The sequence below is a fragment of the Pectinophora gossypiella genome, chromosome 18, assembly GCF_024362695.1.
Source record: "Pectinophora gossypiella chromosome 18, ilPecGoss1.1, whole genome shotgun sequence".
NCBI lineage: Eukaryota > Metazoa > Arthropoda > Insecta > Lepidoptera > Gelechiidae > Pectinophora > Pectinophora gossypiella.
In genome coordinates this window covers 4701231-4725998 of record NC_065421.1, presented here as the reverse complement: position 1 = coordinate 4725998, position 24768 = coordinate 4701231, and the positions used below count along the sequence as shown (strand labels likewise).

General features: G+C 36.9%; 1 protein-coding gene across 1 annotated transcript; it reads left to right on the top strand.

Moving 5' to 3' along the window:
• The first annotated feature begins 1730 nt into the window (after positions 1 to 1730).
• LOC126375179 (39S ribosomal protein L40, mitochondrial) lies at positions 1731 to 9006 on the top strand. The gene is made up of 5 exons (XM_050022047.1): positions 1731 to 1889; positions 1980 to 2072; positions 2315 to 2485; positions 2810 to 3008; positions 8837 to 9006. The coding sequence occupies exons 1-5, from the start codon at positions 1855 to 1857 to the stop codon at positions 8951 to 8953; spliced, it is 615 nt and encodes a 204-aa protein (XP_049878004.1). The 5' UTR covers positions 1731 to 1854; the 3' UTR covers positions 8954 to 9006.
• The last annotated feature ends 15762 nt before the right edge of the window (positions 9007 to 24768 follow it).

Below are 24768 nucleotides of genomic sequence, written 5' to 3'. Positions count from 1 at the left end.
AGAACGTTCACATACGGAACCTACTTGTACAATATAAAATGCATAAGTATGAAATTTATGTACATTTCCTCATTTTCGTACCTACAAAAACAAAGAGGATCACAATGGACCAGAGTTGTAGCCAATTAGGATTAATGTGAGTCTCTATACTCTGTATGAATACAAATTTTTCGTTTTGTCTTATAAATGAGTATAACGAGCATGTGACAGTAAAGGAAAAGTACATTAATGTGCTTATTACCTACAATTTACTTTAGGATAAGCTTTGTTGTGATGGCATTGGGTTTAAAAGTACTTATGGGTTCTTTTATCCAGAATGGTCAGGGACATTGATATTTTGATAAGTACTTACTTAGATATCACAGGCTAACATGCGCACTGTGATAAAATTTTGTCACGACTTTGTTTGCTTTTGTCGATTGATGCTACTCGTAATATGTGAACCCAAATAAGCCACGTCGCTCTTTCAAAATACGAACAAAATTACGTGGCAAGTGAGTTAAGGAAAAAAACGAAGTTATTAACTTCGACAAAAAATTATTGAATAGATCGATTTTATCATATTGCGCATAGTTGGAATTTTCCTAAGTGGTAGGGTTGATAGAGGAAGGCCTAGGCGTACGGTCACGAGCATTAATATGTACCTACTTATGTCAAATATGTTAGTGCGACAGAGTCCTAAAGTGGGTACATTATATTGCTCATGACAGTACATACCGCGATCAGATCCAAAATGTTTTAAAGAAAGGCCAGGTCAAGAGTATTCTAAACCGGCCAGCATGCATGAAGTCTTCGATGAGAGTGGAAGAAGCGAAATTGGTTTGTCAGGAACGTAGTAAGTGGAACTCCATGGTCTCTGCCTACCCCGTACCCCAACGGGAAGTAAGCGTGATCTTATTTATATATACATGTTTTCCATGTTTATTTGCCTTACACGTGTGTCGTGAAACTTGATTAGGCGGAAACACGATTATAATCAAGATTTGGTTGCTGCGATCGGTTTCGAAATACTTAGGTATGAACATCGCAGCTTCCGAATATATCCCGCTTAGGGACGGTACTGAAAAAAAAGAAACGACCCCTGAAGAACCTATACGGTCCTGGCGACCCAATTACTCTAGCGATTTATTTATTTATTTGTTTATATTTTTTTATTTATCTATCTATCTATCTATAGCGATTGATTAGCGATACGAACAAATACTTTACTTTAGGACCCCGATATCGGTATCGTCGCCGGCGTGGTCGACGGTTTTCCTCATTCGTTATCGCTATCGTCCCATTAGTTATTGTAATAATTATGATCCTCTCCGACGACGTTCTGCGCCGAATCTCAAGCGCAACGCAACTGGTTAAAAACTGATTATTTAGTAAAGCCTTTAGATTAGGTATTCTAGAAAAACAAAGTAATTTATTTTAAATTATTATGTATATGGCCTAAAGGTCTTTGTAACCATGCCAAAATAAATTCCTTACTTTATAATAGGTACCCCGTTATGGTTGATTTTTGTATTTTATTTTCAAGAGAAGTTAGTGAAAAGAAACGTAAATAACGTTTCATTTTAAGCACTTTTTATATGAAAAACAATTTGGAGTGATACTGATGCTTCAAATTGTTTTAAAATGTCTACCAGTGTACTTAAACTAATTTTTGGTCTAATTAAGATAATTATTTTATTTATTATGAGTTTGAATAAACTTTTATTACTCTAAGAAATAAAAAGTAATAATTGACAGTACAATCCGTATATTGGAACGTAATATTTAGTTCCATAACTTCGAAGTCGATTTTCAGTGTTAATTTCGTTAATAATCGACTTTTGATCACAATCACAGTTTAGGTTGTGTTGGAAAATGTTTAATTTGTCAGTTCTTAGACAATTTTCTAGGTAAGGAGGTTGTATTGATGTGTTTTGAAACATAACCTATAAGTGCGTATTTATATTTGATTTCATGTTGATTTCTTGTTTTATTTACAGATTATCAATATGTCCTGCGGTAAAATTGCCAGTAAACGTAAGAAGTATAGGTACTACTTCGGCATTACAGCTTAAAATTACAGAGCCACTATGGTAAGTTATTCCAAATTGAAACTTATTTACAATGTACATAATTCTATTTTTTAACATTCTTTCTGACATTAAGTTTCTTAAAATATCGCAAAATTTTGAATACAGGCCCAAATGAGCCCTTCATTGGGTTATTAAACTATTTTGTCATGAAAGGGTGTTTTACTTGGTTTTTCTTGTCTTAACCAGTTTCCAATATTTACAATTCTTACATTGAACATTTTTCTATTATCAATAAACTACAGTGCAGAACCAATGAAGAAGAAGAAGAAAGTAGATCCAGCTATCGTCAAAGCCCGTGAAGACAGGCGTCGTAAGAAAATTGAGAAGCAAATCAGAAGATTGGAGAAGAACGCTCGGCAACTCAAACCTATAGACGAGATGGAGGTGCCATTACACCTGTTAGATCAATTGGGGTGAGAACAAGTTCTAATTAACTTTTTAAATTCAAAATGTTATTTTTTTTAATTCTATATTTATTGATAGAATTATAAAGAGTCCTCTTTGTGTGGAGTTGATTACAATTATCTATATGCTCTACTTACAAATACTAAAACTTCAATTTAAAATTTCAATTTGGAAATTGCGGCTATTCACTTTCCAAATTGAAATGAAATCATAATTTACTGTTTTCAATATTTATAGAATTATTTCAGACATCTTATAGAAATATAGAACTCTATTTTCACCTCATTCACTACTTTCTAATTAGTCTTATCTGTACTCAATCCCTTATTCAGAAAGCGAAGGCGTCCAACTCCAAAATTGACACAAGAGGCACTGGATGCCCGAGCTTTGCTACAAAAGGACTGGGCTCGCTACAAGCGTGAGGAGTATGTAGCCAGTGTGAATCAGATAGACAGAATCATGGCTGCCCAGCGACGGGCCCTGGACAAGCTATATGAAGAGTCCGAGGACTTGTACAATGAGGCTATTATGGTAAGTAGAACAGTCTCTATTACCTTGTCATAAAACATATTTCTTATATGGTCTCCATACAGAAAGATTACTAGAGAAAGGTTACTTTTATTATCTGTGGGGTTACAAAAGGTTTATTATTCATTCTTTCGAGCCTTGTCGAGAGCAGACGCGTCGTAAAATTTTACTGAGAAATATTTAACTATCGGAATCGATTTTCAACTCTATAGTCCTTTTAATATGTTATTTTATTGTCGTGATATAATCTATCAGTTGTGCCGTTCTTAGTGTGCCAACAGTTCCCCGCGCAGAACGCTCACCCCCGCGAGTGCATATCGGTTGAATAATTCATCTCTTTCTGCCCTGTGCTGGTGACCGATTTACTGAGGTATGGCTAATCACCCATCGCCGCCATCGCATCTCAAGTGTCAATCAAACCCGGACCTTAATACTCTAAACTTAGAGGATTCGCCGATTAATATTAATACGCAGCCGCGCAAACGTAAGTTTAACATTATGGATACTACAATACTCGATGCAATTAATGACGTTAAAAACTCAATAACTTGTTTGCGAGCGGAGCAAAACGAGAAGATTGACCTCATAAATGAAAATATCAACTGTGGCGTGAAGAATGAGTTGACTAAACTGAACACATTATTTGACGGGTTAAAAGCATCGCTAGAACACACAGATCAAGACCTGAGTGAAACAAAAAACAGGGTATCTGAATTAGAAAAGCGAGCTTCTGAGGCTGAAAAAAAAGACTCTAAAATATCTGAAATGCACGCAACAATCTTGAATTTACGTCGAGAAAATTCAAAACAACAACAATGGGCTCGTCAATTAAACATTGAGATACAAGGTATTCCCGAAGGTCGCAATGAAAATCTTACTGATATAGTGATGCGTTTGGCTACAATATCTGGTATTCCTCTCCAATCAGATGATATTGATAATATTACCAGAGTGCAACCAATGAATCCTATCAAGGGTCAACCACGCAACATAATTGTGAAAATGAGGAAGCGGCTCACAAAGGACAACTTTATAGCATCTGTGCGTAAGCAACGTAATCTGACTACGACTACCCTTGGTTTTTCGGGCGAAGCAAAAAGAATTTACGCTAACGACCATCTCACACCGGAAAACAAGAAGCTATTCAAAATCTGTCGCGACAAAGCTGCCTCAAAGGAATACAAGTATTGTTGGATAAAAAACTGCAAAATATATGTACGGAAGAACGACACATCACCTCATATCCATATTGGAACCGAAGAGGATTTAATCAAAATAAAGTGAAGACTATTTTCTTGAGCAAAAGTTATAAATCATTCCTAGTTTTCAACTTCACAAAAAATGTGTTTATTTTCGCAACCAGTATTCGTTTATTTTTCTTTACTTTATCGATTGTGGACTCACACACTTACATACCCTACACCACGTACTCGTACACACACATACACACACTCACAACATTAAAGAAGGAACGGCACATAGCTTCATACATTTTTCTAATATTATTATTGCATAATGCGTTTATTTCGCCTTTCGAATATAATTTCTTATATCTCCTTAATCTGTTATTGTTGCCTACAAGCTTATTTATTCACTGTGCTGTTAGTCTTTTAGTAACCTGTACTCTCAATAATAATTTATTATTACCTAGGAGACGTATGAATCACACTCATTATCAGCTGAGGCTTATAATAACGCACCCGGGACAGTGTACACGTGAATACAATATGTATATACGTATGTCTGTATTGTTTCTGAATGCAATTCTTATTCTTGTACTGCATATCATATCATATTATTATTATATCTGTACAGAAAAAACTACTTCACGTTCGATCAATCTATGATGTCATTTTACTATCAAAACGTAAGAGGTCTTCGCACTAAGACTGATAGATTCTACTTAGAACTACTTAATAACTGTTACGACATCCTAATAATAACCGAGACGTGGTTGGCTAATGATATCTTGGATAGTGAATTTTGTGATAATCGATACTCGGTGCATCGCAGAGATCGCTCTCAATCAGAAACGGGTAAGTCACGGGGAGGGGGCGTGATGGTACTTATAAAACGCGAATTTAACTCGGTACATTTAGACACATGGAACCCGCCCGGCCCCTTTGAATCTATATGGGTAACAATCCCGAAAACCGTTCTAAATACACGCATTACTTACACAAATGGTACCTCCGTCGACCCGTTAGACTTTGACCTTCACATAATTGCAACCTATATACCAGGAAAAAACTCTAAACACAATCGCACGGACAACGATCACGCCGTAGATATTAAAACCTTTTATAATGAAATGTTAAACAAATTAACTTCTTACAGTAGTGATAAGTTTGTAGTTATAGGGGACTTCAATTTATTTAACATAGACTGGCAGAAAAATATCCCTATACAGATTAAAACAGGTTCTACTGAGCTACAGATGGAAGGCGCTCACCTCATTAGTGAATTAGCGTTACAGGGCCTTAATCAGTGTTCTTCTCTTAAAAATTCATCCAACAACACCTTGGATCTATTATTTACAAATTTAGACACAGAAATCATAAGTTGTGATAAACCACTTACAAAAGAAGACGTAGCACATCCCTCATTCTGCTTTGAGTTAGACCTTTGTACTCCTCCGTTGTTACATAGTATGAATAAAAGGTTTAATTATAAAAAGGCTGACTTTGAAGCCATTAATGAATTTATCAACAATATTAACTGGCCGGCTCATCTACAATCTGAAAATATTAATGATGCCGTTCACTTTTTTTATGATCAATTGTATCGTGTAATAACTGACACAGTACCATTCCAGCGACCTTTCTCAGCTAGTAATTGGCCTACTTGGTACTCAAACCCTCTCAAAAAAATCTATAAAAATAAAATGGCTGCTCATAAACGTTGGAAAAAATTTGGTAATTTATTAGATTATAATACTTTCTCTTTACTAAGGGACAGGGCAGTAATCGTTCAACGTTCATGTTATTGTGACTACATAAAATCTGTTCAGCAGGCAATAATAAAAAATCCTAAGTATTTTTGGTCATATACTAAATCTAGACGCAAAAATAAATCTAACTATCCCTCGAAATTAACTTATGCAAATGACACTTTTACTGATGGGCCACAAATTGCGCAGGCTTTCAACGATTTCTTCCAGAGTGTATTTGCTACCTCTGCTACGTCTTATTCATTCTACGATCTACCCCAAACTACATCTGATAAAACCATAAGTAAGTTACAAATAACCAAAAAACAAGTAAATAAGGCACTAAAAAGTGTTAAAATCGACAAGGGTCCAGGTAGTGACGGTATTCCTCCTTTGTTAATTGCTAGTTGCGCAGATTCACTCACAATACCAATTTATATTATATTTAATCGGTCTCTCGCTGAAGGTGTCTTCCCAGATAAGTGGAAGGAGGCACACATTGTCCCAGTACACAAAAAAGGTTTAAAAACAAAGGCTGAGAACTATAGACCTATCTCCATTTTAAATATCTTCGCAAAAATCTTAGAGAAAATTGTTTTTGATAATATATATCAAATAATTTCTAATGAAGTACCATCAACTCAACACGGGTTTATAAAGGGACGATCTACAGATAGTAATTTGGCACAGTTTATCACATACACACTTAAAAACATGGATGCCGGTGGGCAGGTTGATGTGATCTACACTGACTTCGAGAAAGCTTTTGATCGTGTGGATCACATCATCCTGCTACGCAAACTTGAACATCTAGGAATCCACGGTGACCTACTGCGTTGGATTGAGTCTTATCTTCGAAATAGATCACAATCTGTTGTCATTGGTGGTCACAAATCAAACTTTACAAAAATAACCTCAGGGGTACCCCAAGGATCCCATTTAGGGCCGTTGCTGTACAATGCCTACCTTTTTGATATTTGTACATGCTTTAAACACTCGTCTTGTCTTCTTTACGCGGATGATAAGAAGGTGTTTCTAAACATAAAGAAAGTAGAAGACTGCATAAAACTTCAGGAGGATATAGACCGGCTGACAAAGTATTACTCAACTAATCGTATTACAGTTAACATAAACAAATGTCAGATAATCACATTCAGTCGAAAAACTCAAACAGTGAAGTATCAATATTGTATCAGTGATTACCCGATTCATAGAACTGAACAAGTTAAGGATTTAGGACTAATCCTAGACGCTAAACTAACTTTTAATAGCCATGTCGATTACATCACGAACAAAGCATATAAGTCACTGGGCTTTATTAAAAGAGCATGTAGCAATCTTGATAGTATCATGTGTATTAAACTCCTCTATTTTTCTTATGTTCGTAGTGTTCTAGAATATTGCTGCTCGATTTGGTCTCCTTTTTACTTAAAACATATATCCGCCATCGAAATTCTGCAAAAAAAGTTCTTGAAATATCTAGATTTTAAATCTAAACACTACAATCAAACTTACGAACAAAGATGTCATGAGTATAGACTGCAACCGTTATCTAGTCGTAGAATTTTACTGGATCAATGTTTATTGCATGATATCCTTCACGGGCGTCTGAATTCACCTGAACTCCTCAGCGAAATTAAGTTTTCCACACCTAACCGCAGAACAAGACACACAAAGCTATTTGCTTCCAGTCTTACGAAAACCAAGTACGCATATAATAACCCCATTAAACGCATTTGTGAACAATATAATGAACATTTCACAAATATTGACATTTTTAATAGTAATAAACCTGCTTTTAAAAATCAGATTATTAAAATTCTAAATTCTAAACTATAAGTAAAGTAATCCCGTTCTCTCTTTAAACTACACCCTACACACTTATCAACCACACTCACACTCCCACTCAAACACATATTCACACCTTTACATACACACTCACCTCATACAGATCACAAACTCACACCGACACAACTTTGAGTCTATAATCAATTTAATTTATTAAATATCATTATATAAAAACTGTTTCCTACTACTACTACAAGTCTGCTCATAATGACAATGTACTTTTCTATCTGCATAACCTATCTAGGGTAACCTTTAAGTAGCTTAAGTTGGTTTGTTAAATACTTTATTATATGTTCTGTTTTATAAGCTGTTGGTTATCTAAATAAAATAAATAAATAAATAAATAAATAAATATTATCTGTGGGTAAATCAGCCATAATAACAGACCTGTGAAAATGTCAGGCTACCTTTTATGGTTCAATAGACAGCCCTTTAACCTCTCATCTGCCGGAACGCGGATCTCGACCAGACACAATGTAAAATCTATTGTGTCTGGTATCTCGGCAGATGAGAGGTTAAAGTTAGGATGGACAGCTTAGGCTTAGCAATGGGGCCCTGTTTCGTTAAGTAGAACATCCTTAAAAAATGTTAAAGTGAGAAATCTATATTCGGGAGCAGGGTTTATACTTTACACATCATCTTCCTATCATTGTCCCGTTTTTTCACAGGGTCCTCTTACTTAACCTGAAGATTTAACAGGTCCGTTTTTTACAGAAGCGATTGTCTGTCTGATCGAACCAGCGAAGGGAAACCCAGCCCAATGTAGATTAGGCTTAGGCCACACACATACCTCCGAAAATGCATTTCTCGCGAATGTGGGTTCTCGGGAATGAATTCGAAAACAAATTCGGTTTCGAACCTGTGACCTCAAAGGGAGAGGCAAGCGTTCTACCAACTGGGCTACGGCGGCTCTATGGTTTATACTTTACCCATAGAAATGATATTTTCCTATAGCTTTGTGACTCGCAATTTTTAAGGCAAAGGCTATGCTAACAACTTGTCGCCAGGCACTTACAGATCAAACACCGTATAATGCGAATCTTTTTATTCACAGCCGGACATGCAACTGATCCCGTACTCAATAAGCGGCCCAGTCGCCACCCCACCTATCAAGGGATACGATTCACCTGACGGGGAATATGTGGATGTCTCCAAGAAATGGGATAACTAACTTGTACTGTAGTAGTTTTATTTATTAGCAATATTAAACATTTACATTGTTAAGATGTTGTTTGATATCTGTCAGACCATTTTTACTGAGCTTTACTAGGATTCCCTATGTCATTGACTGAGCACCCAAAGGCCTGTTGTTTTAATTTTTTTGTAAGAAGAATATTTTTGAGAAGAAGTGTTCTTCACTCCCATAATCTGACTTCCCTTGGCAACGCAGATTGGTAAAGCCATTATCAAAGGAAAGCTTTTAGTTTATATCATCTTGTTGACCAATCATTTGCCTATTTGTTACGCGAAAGCATCTTCATAGATTCATCAACCAGGGTTTCAAAGCTTCGTTAAAAAAACTCAATTTGTCGAACAAATCAACAATAACACAAGGAATCAGAAATCAGAATCATTTATTCAACGTAATTATCACGGATAAACTTGTTGAAGGTCAATGTAACATTTTTTAACTTACGTCATTTCGCAAGGTGTTATGGCTGAGGAGAAGAAATGACAAGAAACTGCAACAGCAACACATCTTTTAAATCAATGAGGGTACATTACAAGTTATTTAATAACTAGAGGAATACATTTACCTAATACCAGACATTTTTATCATTTAGGTAATCATTAATCTTATATATATCATTAAGCTTTTTTACATAAAGTAAGCTTCACGTCAAGTCAAAAAAACTTATGGAGTACTTATAGGGTAGTTTCCAACTAGTCAAATTAATTACTACGGAATTTGTGTGAAAAAGCAACCTGTGACGCCTTAAAAAACGTAATAAAATATCGCACTTATTATTACATTTTTGTTTATTAAAATTCATAAATAAGTTAAATCGAATAAAGAAAATGCAGATTTGTTTTTCGTCAGTTTGAAATAAGTCTTTATTTAGTAATCTGAATTTCATAATTTATCCAGGAAACTAACCAGCTGTAAGGGCGTCAGACGTCACACACACAGATGCGCGTGTACGATAACGTCAATGTGTAGTGTCGGTGTAAAATGAGGTGTTTTGTACGTGTCCGGGGTGTGCTTACACACAGGTCACAGGTCACCGTGGCCCCATTGTAAACCCTTTAAACAATAAGATATTCCTGTTTTTGTTTTCAGTACAACTTCTTTGAGCATGGGGAATACTAGTATAATAGATTTTCAGTTCACATTGATCGAAAATTTGCGCCCACTTTTCCATCTACCTGATTTTCTAAGCAACTGTGCCTATTTCTGACAAGAATCCCTTTTGTGGTAGTGGCGCCTTGTATGTACGGTCACGAGTACTATAGTATACATTTTGAAACCATATCACATTAACTTTTTTGACATATTAAACCGTAAGCCTCATTAAATGTCAAATATGATAGTGCGACAGGGTTCTAAAGTGGGTCCATGATATTGCTCATGACTGTACCCTAGGTATGCTAAATGTGATGCGGTGCTGCGCTGCATCTATTGGTCTAACGCTGCGTTGTTGCCAAACGTCAAAAGACGTTTAGTGAAAAGTAATTGATTTGAATAGTCGGAAACTAAGGGTAGAATTCAATAGAGAGTGAAGACTAAAGTTAGAACGAGGTAAAATTAGCTCAGTCGCTGGTGGGGAGAGGACAGTGGCCGTTCTATATATAACATTATTCCTTATTTTATGGTCTAGGGCACACACTAAATGCGGCGCTGATGCAGCGCCTGTTATGTTGTCTATCTACTTTACTTAGATAAACTTCGTCCCCATTGTGCTTTCCGATGTTTTCCTTCAAGGAGATAATGGGATATTTATTCAACACCTGTTTATCGTTAGTGAGAGACAAGCACGTGTTACAAATCAGGGTTACACCCTTTCTTTACTTTCACAAAAAAGACTTGTTTATTATAATCACCCTCGTGTAAATTGTAAAACATCTTACTTGCAAATCTGCACAATTTTTGTCCAATCATCATAATTTTAAAATAGGTATTCGAAAAGCATTTTTAAAAAACCTGCTTTATCATTGTTGTTCTTTCCCCGATTTAATTTGCGAGGGTGGCTAATTAGGGTTCCAAATAAAGAGTGAAAAATTAATTTGCTGGTAGATACAACACACGAGTGATGTTCTCACTAAGGGCTATTTTTGTATGATTAATGATTAGTACTACACGTGTAAATTATATCTCAGATATTCTCATGAATCGAGGTAACCCCTCGTTATGATTTATGAGATAAATTATCGTTTTAATTTGTCTTTGGTTTAGAACTTACTTTTAAACAAACTTTATGAATTAAGTAATTGCAAAATATAGATGTGAAAACACATAGTACCGGGTGTATTGTACTTGCAACAGTATTGAAATATCGGGAGTCTCATATCCCTGATTAACGCAGTTAGAACCCGGTATTATACGTTATAATTATGATAATAACCGCGTAAACCTTAAACAATGTATAGATGTGAAAGTAGGTACCTCTGGCAGACATGAGATGCCTACAATATTAATGTCTAACGTCTTATGTTCGGAACCCTCGTGCGCTACTTCGACTTGTACTTGGCCCGTTTTGTTTGAGTGCTCGCTTGTACAAATACCTAGTGGTTTTAATGTTCCATGTGTAGTAAAAAGTTCGTTCCTCCAAAGAACAGGTGTGCGGCATACGGGCAAAATAAGAATATACCAATGGTTTTGTAGTCGAGAGAAAAATTACGAGTATTTTCGTAGGTGGAGGTCGAGTGAAGTTTTGAAAGTAAAACTAGTTTTGAAACAAAAAAAAAACGCTGACAGAATCTTTCTGAACGATGCAGCCAAAAACAATAAAATAGAATAGAATAGACAAAACAAACAAAAAAAACCAACATCAACAAAACAACAAACACAAACAAACTTTAAATTTGAGAGCTCTTAAACTATTGTCGTCCTTTACTTATAATACGTACAGGAAAAAGATGAAGCTAGTTAGTCCTGTCAAATTAAGTTTATTAATTACTTATTTAAAACTATGTTGGTAGTTGTCCGAATCGGCACCAATAGATATTTATATTGACACACTTACCTACACGGACCATAGGTAGATGGTTTCACGCCAGTACAGTCCCTATCAGGATGGGCTGAGTCTGTTTTTGACACATCTTTATCTGGATTGAAACTAACGTGTAGATTATATTCTTCTATCGTGTAGGTTGTGAGTGGATTACCAACCTCATCTACCCTGGTGTAAGGGTTACTATTGAGCCGCCAAAGGCCCCTGACATGGCTCATGTAACGACAAAGGATTCGATAAAGGTTAGTAGATTTATGAACTTGTCTTGGTTTAGCTTGAGGTCTAGAGGTGTCCCACAGCTGGGCAAAAGCCTCTTTTCATTTCTTCCAGGAGTCTCTCTCCAGTGCTTCCGTAGCCTTGCAGGAAAGTCTCCAAGTCGTCGCGCCATCTCCCCCTTAGTCTGCCACGCCTGCGTCTGTCTCTACTTGAAGACCATTTTGTGTGAATTTAGCCCACAGGTTGTTAGGCATATGTGATTATAAACTTATAAATAACAAAATCACGTTGTCATAGAAAAAAATAACGGCCTCTGTGGTCCAGTGGTTGAGCGTTGGACTCACGATCCGGAGGTCCCGGATTCGAATCCCGGAGGGGACATATCACAAAAATCACCTTGTGATTCCTTGTTTGGTTCTCAAGATTATATTACTTTCGGGTAATCAGGCATGGACCTGATTGCCTGATTGAAAGTAAGATGTTCCGTGCTTCGGAAGGCACTTTTAGGTTACTACTTACTGACGTGGTCGTTAAATAAGCTATGTCAGCGGTCTTTGGCGGCTCGATAATAACCCTGCCACCAGGGTTGCTGAAGTTAGTAAGCCACCTCTTAACCCGCACGATAGACGACAAAAATAGAAAAAAATAGGTAGGTGCGAATATCCGTCATTTAAGTACTTTCCGTCAGATTGTGACGTCAAAGTTTGTGGTCAAACAAGAAATAATGATGTGATCATTATTCCCTTGTCACACAGGTAAATGGTTTGCAAATAGACGCCACTTCTGTGTCACAACTTACAAGTACGAGCTGGAAATAAACCTGGGTGACAAGCCTTTGTCAACACATATTCGGATATTTTATTTGCCGGCACGACGCAACGCTGACGACTACGCTGATTGCAGTCAAAAATAGGCTAGTTTCCAACTAGTCAAATCAGTTACTTTTACTAAATGTCAAAACACGAACTTACCATGGAATTTGTACGAAAAAGCACACAGTGACGTCATAGAAAAAAGTGATAAAATGTCGTACTTATTATTACGTTTTTCTTGATTAAAATTCATATATAAGTTACCTATATAAAAAACAGAAAATGTTTTTCGTTAGTTTTAGATCTGTCTTTATTTAGTAATCAGAATTTCATAATTTACATTGAACCTATTATCTATAAGACCCAATTTTTGTACGAACATTTTAAATTCTGTCTAGAGAGACGACAGAGAGCTTCCCATTTGACCGCTCAAGAAGGTAGTTGCCATCTAAGGTAATCAAAATCAAATAAGTTTAGATACTTAATAAAAAATCCGACTTAACTCCTACCTATAAGTATGATGGACACTAAGTACCTACACCATAGATTATCTAACAGAATGTACTTACTTAGGTCATCAACATCACCACGCTGCTCCACTGCGGGTTAGTGTAGGTGTTTTTTTACGGCTAATAGTCGCGACCAACGCCTTAACGTGCCCTCCGAAGCACGGAATCATCTTAGTTTTTCGAACAATCGGGTGATTCTGGCCTGATTTCTAATTCAAATTAGTCTAACTAAGTCATTTCGACAATGTCGGGAATCGAAACCGGACCTCCAGATCGTAAGCACGTGTCCGGAAATATTATATAAAATATGAATAAAGTGAAAGGCCTCTACGTCATATTTTTGACAAATAATTACTATATTTGTATTAACATATCATTACGGAAATATGGCCACGGTAATGGTTATATTCAATAAAGGGCATTAAAAGGTATATTGTAGGTATAATAGGTATTGAAAATTACAACCACAGGTTACTTACTTATTTCCAAAATGTTTTGTAGTATTATTCCTTATTCTATGGTATTGTGTAGAATGTTAGTATCACGCATAAGTAGGTACCTAATAAAGACCGTTCAGTGTGCTAAGAGGCGCTATTGCTTACGCAACAATAACTGCGCCAGGCTTAAAAAAATATGATTTTTCAACGGTACTTTCACGAACTCATTCAACGTCAGCAGGGCTTTTTAAAAAGAATCGAGAATAACAAATTGTTATAAATATATCCATAACACGAACGAGCGAGGAAAATCGCGAGTGCGCTTTTATTTATTCCGTTGAAAAAATGCAATTTGTTAAAAAGCGCATAATAAGTGTCTGGCGGAACGCTTGGTAGCGTTTCGCGCGGAATGAAAGAGCGTTATAATTAAAATTTCAAACTTATACGTTGGAACGTTTCTGGCGGCCATAATTATCTCTGAAATGGTTGCATCATGGCGGCTGCTAGAAAAGCGCGGGAAACTGGCACCGTCGTTACTGACGCGTCGTCACCAAGGCTGGCGAAAATCTTTGAGGAATTTAGAGTAGCTGCATATTGGTTAAGAAGCCTCATCAAATTGCAACTTTGATATTCAGATGAATTCCACATAAGACATTATTTGTCGGATTTTACAACAAGATATAAAACTGAAGACGTTATATTTCGGATTGGACAAAATAAATTATTACGGAAGACCTTCCATATTGAAATTGAACAGCAAAGGAAATGTACTGAAGACAAGGCAGCATGGTCTTATGATCTTAGCCTGACCCTCAAATGGGCAAAAGGAAAAAAAATCAGATGAATTCCTTCGATGTGGCCTTTTCAACCTTTTTCTCATTTTATGTCATTCATAGCGGATGACTTCGCGGATGGGCTTCTGACAATAGGGCTTAGTCTTTTTCAGAAGAATACCAATTGAGATGTTCACCTCTCATTTTTTACTTCTATGAACTATGAAAAAAGAAGTTATTATGCAAAAGCACGTCCACACTCGGATGTCTTACTTGATACTGAAAATTTTCAATAAAGATTGAGGGCATGTCGTTAATCTAATTGAATCTAATTTATTCTATAACAATAAAATCAGATATTCATAAATGTATTGTTACATTCCAATTCCAATAATCGTCAGAAGGCGCAGTTCATTCATCTACGAGCACCTGAACTGAACTGAACTGACTGATTGTTACAGTACCTGATTGTCCGTAAGTAAGATGATCCGTGCTTCGGTGGGCGTTAGGCAGTCGGTCTTGGCTACTACTTACTTAGTAAGTACGTAGTCGATACATGAGTCATGTCAGGGTACTTTGCCAGCTCAATAGCAACCCTGACACCAGGATTGATGGGGTTGGAGAATCGGTTATTGACCTCATTTCGCATATTTTTTTTAAGGTCGTTATCAATTGAAAAGTGCCGCTAAAGTAACATACTTAACTTCTCAATTTACTTGCTACATCATTAGCAGAAATTGTAAGGTAGCCCTAACTCGAAGAAACTGTAGCCCTTTGCCTTGAAACTGTTGTTTCGACTCTAGACCTCATAAGCGGTGTGTAAAGCAGACATTTATTCAGAAAAACGTTTGGATGTAGTTCCTTTTAGAAGGCGAAAGCAAAGCGACAACATTGCGGCGATTTTAAAAAAGATGCGCGGCTCCTTCTCTCGGTTCATGAAATTTTTATAGCGCGTACCTTTGAGGCTGAGGCGGTCTTACGAAAAACTGGACAAGTATGACTTACATTTTCGCCTAAAGTTCCGTATAAGCACGTAATATTTCTAAATAAACTCACGTCCCAAACTGCTGGGATAAAGTCATAAATCATAAGAAACAAACTTGTAGTCGCTTTTGGTTTTTGTGTCGGTAAATACGATACGTCGGGAAATGTTTCTAGAAAAAGGGAGCATGAATGGCAGAGGTTATGTACCCATGTAGTTTAAGGCTGATATCCACAACCATCATTCTATTACTGTCCTTCTTGATTGTGTCGTTTCATTTTGCAATATCTTCTTTTTGTCTGTTTTTTTTTTGAGCTTATTCTTGAAAAAAATCTTGTCCACAACTACGGGTCTCTGAAAACGACGTGAATGTCCGTAGAGTTCTGGGTCAAGTGAGGTCTATTGATGGAGGACATGATACCAGGCTTTCAGACCCCAGATGTAGGCCACGTTGAATGCCCGAGGATACCTCATTCCCTGCTCTAAAGGTCCTTTCGACATAATTTAAAAGTCTAAACGACACTCAATGCGCGATTTAGGTCTTTGACGAATTGTATTCTCAGCTTTTGAAGTCTCCTTTTTATATTTTTTTATTTTACTTTTGCGTCCATCGTCTTCTGATCTTTAGTTTGTTGTGAATTGTTCAAAAGCAGGGTATGAATAAAATATTTCTGTCCACATTTCCATAGTAAAAGCAGAGTGATAAAAAAACAATGTGGCAATGAAAAATAATAAAAATATAACTAGGTATTCATAAAAACGAACTTATTTCTATTATAGGGGTCTCTTCTAAATTTAAACTGAAGTATGATTTTAAAAAAAGAGACAAAAACGAAGTAGGTTATCTCTTTTTTCTTCCATAACACCAATGCCTGTTGAAGTCGAGATATCTGCAATACAGAACGTGGAACACATGTGGGTTTGTTTTATAGTAGCTAAGTGTAACTAGATGGAAAAACAATTTGGATGCCTTTGAAGGGGACTGGCAAGACATCTGCCTGGATAAGGAACTGTGGGAGAGGAGAGGGGAAGCCTTTGCTCAGCAGTGAGACCCGATATGCTAGAAAAAAAAGTAAGTAACTAAAGATGAGTACAAATAAATGTTTTTATATTTATCCCTAATCGCAAGAACGGCTCAAGATTCATTCCCCCTGACAAGATTTTATTTGTAAGGCGTAGTAAAGTATGAATGAATGTAATTTGCATGGATTACGTAGTGATGAGATAAACAGATTACGAGTGCATGTGCAGAATGTTTATCTGAATCTGTTTACACATTGCAGACCTGTTTTCAGTCTAAATATAGGTTTCGCGTTGTGATGTGACCTACAAAATAATAAGATGATTCATGTTTTATATAATTAATTTTGGCTCAATTTTATTCAGACTGAAAGCAAAATAGACCTACTGTTTATGTAAGTATACAGGGTGTTAGTGTCATCGTAACGAAAACTTTAACACTTTAAAGGACAGAACGTCTAATGACGTTCCGATTCCAAGTTGTCATACTCTCATACTACCTATTATGAACCATCAATGACCCATGGTCTCTGTCCGTGAAAGGGTTAAGGGTTTTTTGATTAATAATTCTCACAAGTGGAATTTTCCGTCGCAAATCTATGGAACTGAAAAGAGTAGTTTAGAGTACTCTTGACGTGACTTTTCTATAAAAAATCCTGGATCTGATCTGAAAACATGGATGTTTACGTGTTTAAAATAACTCCATTCACCTGAGAAATTCTTAATTCTTTAAGATCCCTGGCATTTCAAGTGTCTTATAGTACCTATTTAGGTCATCATGCAATAGATGTACTTATGGATCTCTAATTAACACTTTCAAGGACAGAACGTCTACGGACATTCCGAATCCAAGGTGTCATACTCCCTATTATGAGCCATCAATGATGATGAATGATGATGATGATGTCTCTGTCCGTAAAAGGGTTAAGTACCCCATTTGGGGTTATGGTTGTGAGCTTATGTAATGTTGTTGTCATCGGGAATAGAACTCGGACATCCAGATCGTGAGTGTAATGTCCTAACCACATTCCGGACACTTCGTACATAAAAGCTCATTTTATAAAGTTACCGTACACGCGCATCTGTGTGTGTAACGTATGACGTCCATACGATAGAAGACTAAAGTAAGACCGATGAGGGGTGGGGGTGGGGGGGGGGAAAGGTAGGTTCTAATAAACCTTGGGAGCGGAGACTTGACGTTCTCTACGTACCTAGTACGGTCACGAGCATTAATATGTATACACTTTGGTACCATGTCACAGTAACTTTTTTGACAAATTGAACTGTAAGTCTCACTAAATGTCAAATATGTTAGTGCGACAGAGTCCTAAAGTGGGTACAATATATTGCTCATGACTGTACACTACGCTACACGATAGAGGTTGTTGACCGTCGAATACAGTCGTGTACCAAAAGTCTATATAAGTACTTACCTACATAAGTGGACAGTGTGTGGGTTCTAATAGAGTTAGTAAAATAAGTTTTAATGAGTTTCCCGAACGTGAGATCGTATGCTGACTAGAAATAGCCCAGCTTAGTGTTGTGGGGTTTACGTGTAGGGTATAAATTAGTGGGGAGACATTTGAACGGATAATTAGCTAATTGCCTCGTATGATTTTAATTGGATCATTTTAATTGGATTTTAGATGTTCGTTTACTTTAGTATTTCAGTTATTGAGTGACAGGTTTCACACACACGAAGTAAAAAGTTTTTAGTTAATTTATAAAGTCTTTTTGGTGTGTTTCCCTTGGGTAGCTAGGCGTATTAACAGAAATAAAAAAGACAGCACAAGTGGCTCAAACATCATCCCGCACCTTGAAAGGTTTCCTTTCAATAAAGCAGAAATATAACAAAATGAAAGTTAACTCTAAGTATAACAAAAAAGCAATAAAAAAAATGAAAAGCGGTGCGTAATACTTATGTAGAACATTGTTTTAAGTTTACGCGGTTATTATGGGTTCTTAGGTAAGAACCCGTTATTATGTATTTTAATTATGTAGTAACCATGAAAATTCATTGAGTAAGTACTTCCGGACAAACGTACATAAGTATTAACAGCCTCTGTGGTCCAGTGGTTGAGCGTTGAGTTCAAGATCCCGAGATCTCGGGTTCAAATCCCGGTAGGGTCATATCACAAAAATCACTTTGTGATCAATAGTTTGGTTAGGACATTACAGGCTGATCACCTGATTGTCCGAATGTAAGATAATCCGTGTTTCGGAAGGCACGTTAAGCTGTTGGTCCCGGTTACTACTTACTGATGTAAGTGAGTAATCGTTACATGAGCCATGTCAGGGGCCTTTGGCGGCTCAGTAATAACCCTGACACCCAGGGTTGGTGAGGTTGGTGTTCCACCTTACTACCCACACGATAAGAAGAAGATTTACTTGTATTTTTTTTTTGTAAGTAAGTAAGATTTAAACAAACAGAATCCATCGCAGAAATCCAACATAATATTTCTGAAGTACCTACCGAAATTGAATTCACCCAAACATAAATCGTTAAAATAAATCTAGGTAAATGAAAAGTTAAATAATAGAATATCAGAGAGCACCGACTAATAAATACTTAATTTTACGCTTGTACGTCCGCCGGAACCGGAAATCCAATTTCAAAGTGAAATAAGATTACATAAATCACCCCAAGATGAACATTTGAATGAAGAAACAAAGGATTTCAACATTTTAAATTTTTAAATCAAGGATAAAATTATTTTGCATGGTTACACAGGATCATTCATTACTAGTAGGTAGTATTTTAATAAATGTCCTGAATAAAACCAGCTATTTTTAAAATTAGAATGTACCCCATACTAATTTTAAAACCAAGACTTGCATTTCTATTTTGCTATTTTAGACGACGTTTATAAAGAAAGATACAACCCCTATCATATTTTTACAAAAAATAAAAAAAGAATACGACAGTAAAAATTTACAAATAACAAGGGTAATTAATAGGTAATTTTCAATAAGATATTGTTATGGAGGTATCGCGGAAGGGTGCAGTTGTTGTCTGATCTTTTTTGAGTATCTCTGAGAAAATTATCAGATCGTGATCAGCAACTTTTGGCGGCAAAAAATCTCAGTGATTAGTTTTGTGAGGCAACTCAGATGACTGGCAATTTGGCAAGATAATTCTTTGAAAAACAAAATTATATTAAATATTACGGGGGGAAATTCAAAGAGCTTGTTACGATTTTTTCTTTAAAACTAGGGGCAACTTTCTTTTTGAACGTTTTAAATTTTTGTTTAGGTGCATCCGTTGTGTTTTTAATGGCGTCTTCCCCTTGTTAGTTTCCAACTAGTCAAATGCTCGTAAACTTTTTATTTAACGTCAAAACACGAAATTACTATGGAATTTGTATGAAAAAGCAACGTGTGACGTCATAGAAAAATATGACAAAATGTCGCACTTATTATTATATTTTTCTTCATGTTTTAAAAATACATTTATTTTCAGAAAACATAACAGTCAAAACAAAAATAACATTATATAAAATAGACAATAACAATGAACTGATGAGTGATGAATGAGTAAGATTAGGATGTATCGAATGCAACTTTCGTTTCCTTCATGCTGCTACAATACAATGCAAACACTCTTTAATTGCATTTAAAATATTATTTAATATTTTAATATTTTAAAATATATTTAATATTATATTAGAATGTTATAATCAGTTAGGTAGTACAACAGACTGCCTTATTGCTAAGTTAGCAATCTCTTCCAGGCAATCTTTAGATATAGAAAATGAATTTAATAAAAACGTAGCGGGTTAGACAGTGCAAAATAAAAGTTTTAATATATAAATATAATACAGGGTGTTAATGACATCGTAACGAAAACTTTCAGGGACGATTCAGACCATGATTCTGAGTTGATATCAATGGAATTTCCTGTCGCAAAATTCATGAAATTCTTTTTATTTTTTAATTTTTTCAGTCCCAAAATTAATTCCCAAATTACTTTTCTACTTGCCAATAGAGGCCACGTGTATTCTAATGGTATAGCCAACTCCATTCCCGAGTAAGACTGTAATTAGATTCGTCTTCATCACCGAAAGCTCGCCGGCTGTACTGACACTGGGAGCCTTGCAATAAGTGCCAAGTAAATATTTTAATTAGTCTGGGCCAGCAGTCGGATTTGTAGCTGGCTCTAGGCAAGCTCACTGAACTTCAGACACAGATAATTTTAACTGGATTGGTTGAAACGCCAAATACATCTTGGCTATCTTCTACAGTCTTCAGAGGCACTTAATTTCATTCGTCATAATTCGTTTCAAATGTAACTCTGGAAACAATTGCAATACTAAACACTTTATTGCACTTTATAATACCTACCTGTTTTTTTTCGATATTTCACAAGGTCCGCTTATAACGTTCGTTACATGTACCTACAGATGTAACAATTGGGTAGTTTCCAAAACTAGTCAAATCAGTTACTTTTTACTAAACGTCAAAACACGAAATTACTATGGAATTTGAATGAAAAAGCAACCTGTGACGTCATAGAAAAACGTGACAAAATGTCGCCTTTATTATTAAATTTTTCTTAATTAAAATTCATAAATAAGTTAAGTAAATAGAAAAAAGAAAACGTTTTTTGTCACCTTTAGATCTGTCTTTATTTAGTAATCAGAATTTCATAATTTATCTTTGCTCTAGGAAACCACCCAATTGTCATGAACAGGATTAGGACTCGATAGTGTAATGGTTAATATTATACTTACTGGTAAGGTTAGGTTAGGTTAGTTAGGCTTGAAAAGAGCTGCGGGTTCGAAAATTGGAATTAGAAATTTTCGATATTTTCTTTTGTCATCAAGTGGAGGAGCTCGGTGGCGCAGCGGTTAACGCGCTCGGTCTGCGGTTGTTGAAGTAAAGCAACTTTCGCAAAGGCCGGTCATAGGATGGGTGACCACAAAAAAAAAGTTTTCATCTCGAGCTCCTTCGTGCTTCGGAAGGCACGTTAAGCCGTTGGTCCCGGCTGCATTAGCAGTCGTTAATAACCATCAATCCGCACTGGGCCCGCGTGATGGTTTAAGGCCCGATCTCCCTATCCATCCATAGAGAAGGCCCGTGCCCCAGCAGTGGGGACGTTAATGGGCTGATGATGATGAGGTTAAAAATCTATTGCCTGTCCAGTACTTAACGTCAGTGTCACCAGGCTAAAGCCAGGTTCACACGACGAGAGTCGAAGACGGAATTAGTTACGTCATAAGCCATGTTTAAAGTGGATTTTGAGAGGATTGCAGATGTTAGGAGTATTTTGATGTTCTTGTTATTAATTTTAAAGGGAACAGACCCGGGACTCGGCTTAGGGGGAGTTTACATGACCTGCTTGTTTAGTTGCTTCTACATTAGAGTGAGAGCGGATAAATATTATAGAAAGCGCACAGCTGTTTATCTTCCTGGGCATGCGATAAAACCCGAAAGAGGAATTTGTCTTTTCCAATATGTTGATATAGTCGCTGCCTACCATGATGAATCCGGCCAAGTAGTTAATGCCATCTGCGCCAAATCTACAATATGAAAAAAAAAATAAAAAAACCGCCTACCATGATAGGCTGGGCGTAAGTTATATTAATATATCAGTCTGTGTCTGTGACGGCCTTCGTGGTCCAGTGGTTGAGCGTTAGACTCACAAGGTCCCGGGTCCGTCCCGGGTTGTCTTAAATTTTGTACCGGGTGAGAGCCCTCAGCGCACCCCATTTGTCCGGCCAAGTAGTTAATGCCATTTGCAGCAAAACTACAATAAGTCACGTCAAAAAAAACAAAAAGGCGCGTTATGCCAAAAAGCTTGTTGCACATATCACATGAAATAGGAGTATATTGAGTATTTATTAATAGAATGTACGTATAGTATAGAGTATTTATTATAATTATTATCTTTAGTTTTACTTTAGTTAAGTATTTTTATTTTTTGTTGCACCATCCCGCATCCAAGTTGTTTGTAAATGTTTGTTTCCTTTTGGTGGTTGCCTGGAAGAAATTGCTCTAGAGCAATAAGGCCGCCCAAATTGTACTGTATTCATGCGTTATGTCTGATTGTTGAAATTTAGTTCTGTGCAATAAAGTATATATTATTTGATCTGATTATGTCACACGACCATAGCTACATACTTCTATTACCTTTTCGTCTTACTGAACGTATAAAATTTTATCCGGCACTTTTCAGGTAAGTTGGTAATAATGTCAGACATTGGTTCGCTTCCCGGGGGCACGTGATCGGGGTACCGGAGTGCCGGACCAACCGGGCCTGAAATACCGGAACATAGCCCGGATACCGGTACATTCACGGACGGTCATGTCCGGGAAGTTGACATGTTGTAATTTAGTCTCAAATATTATTTATTATTATTTATTTATTAAAAATAAGCACAGTACTTAATACATTTTATATATTTTTTATATATATTTTTTTTTTATTTTATTTATTGCAAGTCGTATTTCAGACTATTCGGTTATTGAAATGACTTAAACCCTCTAAATTGCTACCTAGACAATCTGAGAACAACTCAAAAAAGATAAATAAACACTACAATACGCAGCGTATTAAATAAATAAAAAAAACAACATTTGTTTCGGGTAACAGCCTCCGTGGTCTAGTGGTTAGTGCGTTAGACTCACGATCTGGAGGTCCGGGTTCGATTCCCGATGGGGACATTGTCGAAATCACTTTGTGAGACTGTCCTTTGTTTGGCAAGGACTTTTCAGGCTTGAATCTCCTGATTGTCCGAAAAAGTAAGATGATTCCGTGCTTCGGAGAGCACGTTAAGCCGTTAGTCCCGGCTATTAGCTGTAAAAATACCTCCACCAACCCGCATTGGAGCAGCACGGTGGAGTATGCTCCATACGGTTGATTGAGGGAAGGCCTGTGCTCAGCAGTGGGACGTATATAGGCTGTTTATGTTGTGTTATTTCGGGTAGGTATCCATATTGTACCATAACCTACTATCTGCCTTAAGTAGTACCTCAGGTACAGGGGTAGGTTACTATATACCCTCCTCCCTCGTCCATCCTTTTTTTCCTTTCCTTGGTGGGTACTATAAACCTATGCCTACCCCTTCGCGGATATAGGCGTGATGTTATGCTATGTTGTTATAGTAGCCACTGCCGCCATGCCATTAGATAGATTATAAGCAACTGGTAAAACAGTCCCCAAGTCTTTCGGAGTCTTCGGACGATAAAACACGTCTGCCAAAACCAGATCTAAAACTTATTCAAGTCTAATTTCAATCAGGCTTCAAACAAAGTTTGCCTATCTAAATTGGAAACAGCTGTTTTAAGCAGTGCCATCGACAATGTCAACTAGTAGACTCCTTAAAGATCTTGAGGGAGTCAACCAGCCTTCCTTGATCCCCTTGTCACAGAATAAACAAATATTATTTATCAAGAGGGGGGTGGTCCCTTATTAACGGGGCGCTGACTCACACATGATCTAAACACATTGGAAGATCACGGAAGCTCGCAAGATGCAGAGCCGGCCCTAGCAAAATAATTAGGTGGTGCGAAACCTCACAGTGGGGCCCCTCAAAATACAGTTTCTTTCGAAAAGTTTACAGCAGTTTTAAAAATGTCGTTTACGGCCACATTAAATGTGTGTGGGAATGGAACGTAAGTTGAATGGAACGTGGAAGAAAAAGAGGTGTAGGCGAAAGGGATAGGCGGTGTGAGTACGGGGGTCAGATTTAAAATTTGGAAAAAATAGAAGACGTTTCTTTGTGAAACCAAAGTGTTATTTCCACCATCCCTCATGTATGAGTTTTATGTGGCCGCTAAGAGGTCTAATTCACAGGGCAGGTGTGCCCAATCTAGTTACTGTAGATCCGGGGCTGCCAGCCAGGGCGGACCCATCTTGGTTGATTTGGCGCCCCCTTTAAAACGGCGCCCGGTGCGATCGCATCGCTCGCACCGCCCTAGAGCCGCCACCGGCAAATGTGCTGACAGGACCCGTTAGGATATTATTGGGAGTCTGTAGGATGTATCGTCGATGACCAGTGCGTGCTGTAGGTATGATCCTTGTCTGTAATTACGCGGATTATCTCGGCTGAGGAGGACGTGATCC

What these genes read in the sequence shown, in the direction of transcription:
- LOC126375179 (XM_050022047.1), top strand. Translation starts at nt 1,855, where the DNA reads ATGTTTAATTTGTCAGTTCTTAGACAATTTTCTAG. An exon ending in GTTCTTAGACAATTTTCTAG is followed by an intron (nt 1,890 to 1,979) that starts GTAAGGAGGTTG and finishes TTTTATTTACAG; the next exon opens with ATTATCAATATGTCCTGCGG. An exon ending in TGTACAATGAGGCTATTATG is followed by an intron (nt 3,009 to 8,836) that starts GTAAGTAGAACA and finishes TTTTATTCACAG; the next exon opens with CCGGACATGCAACTGATCCC.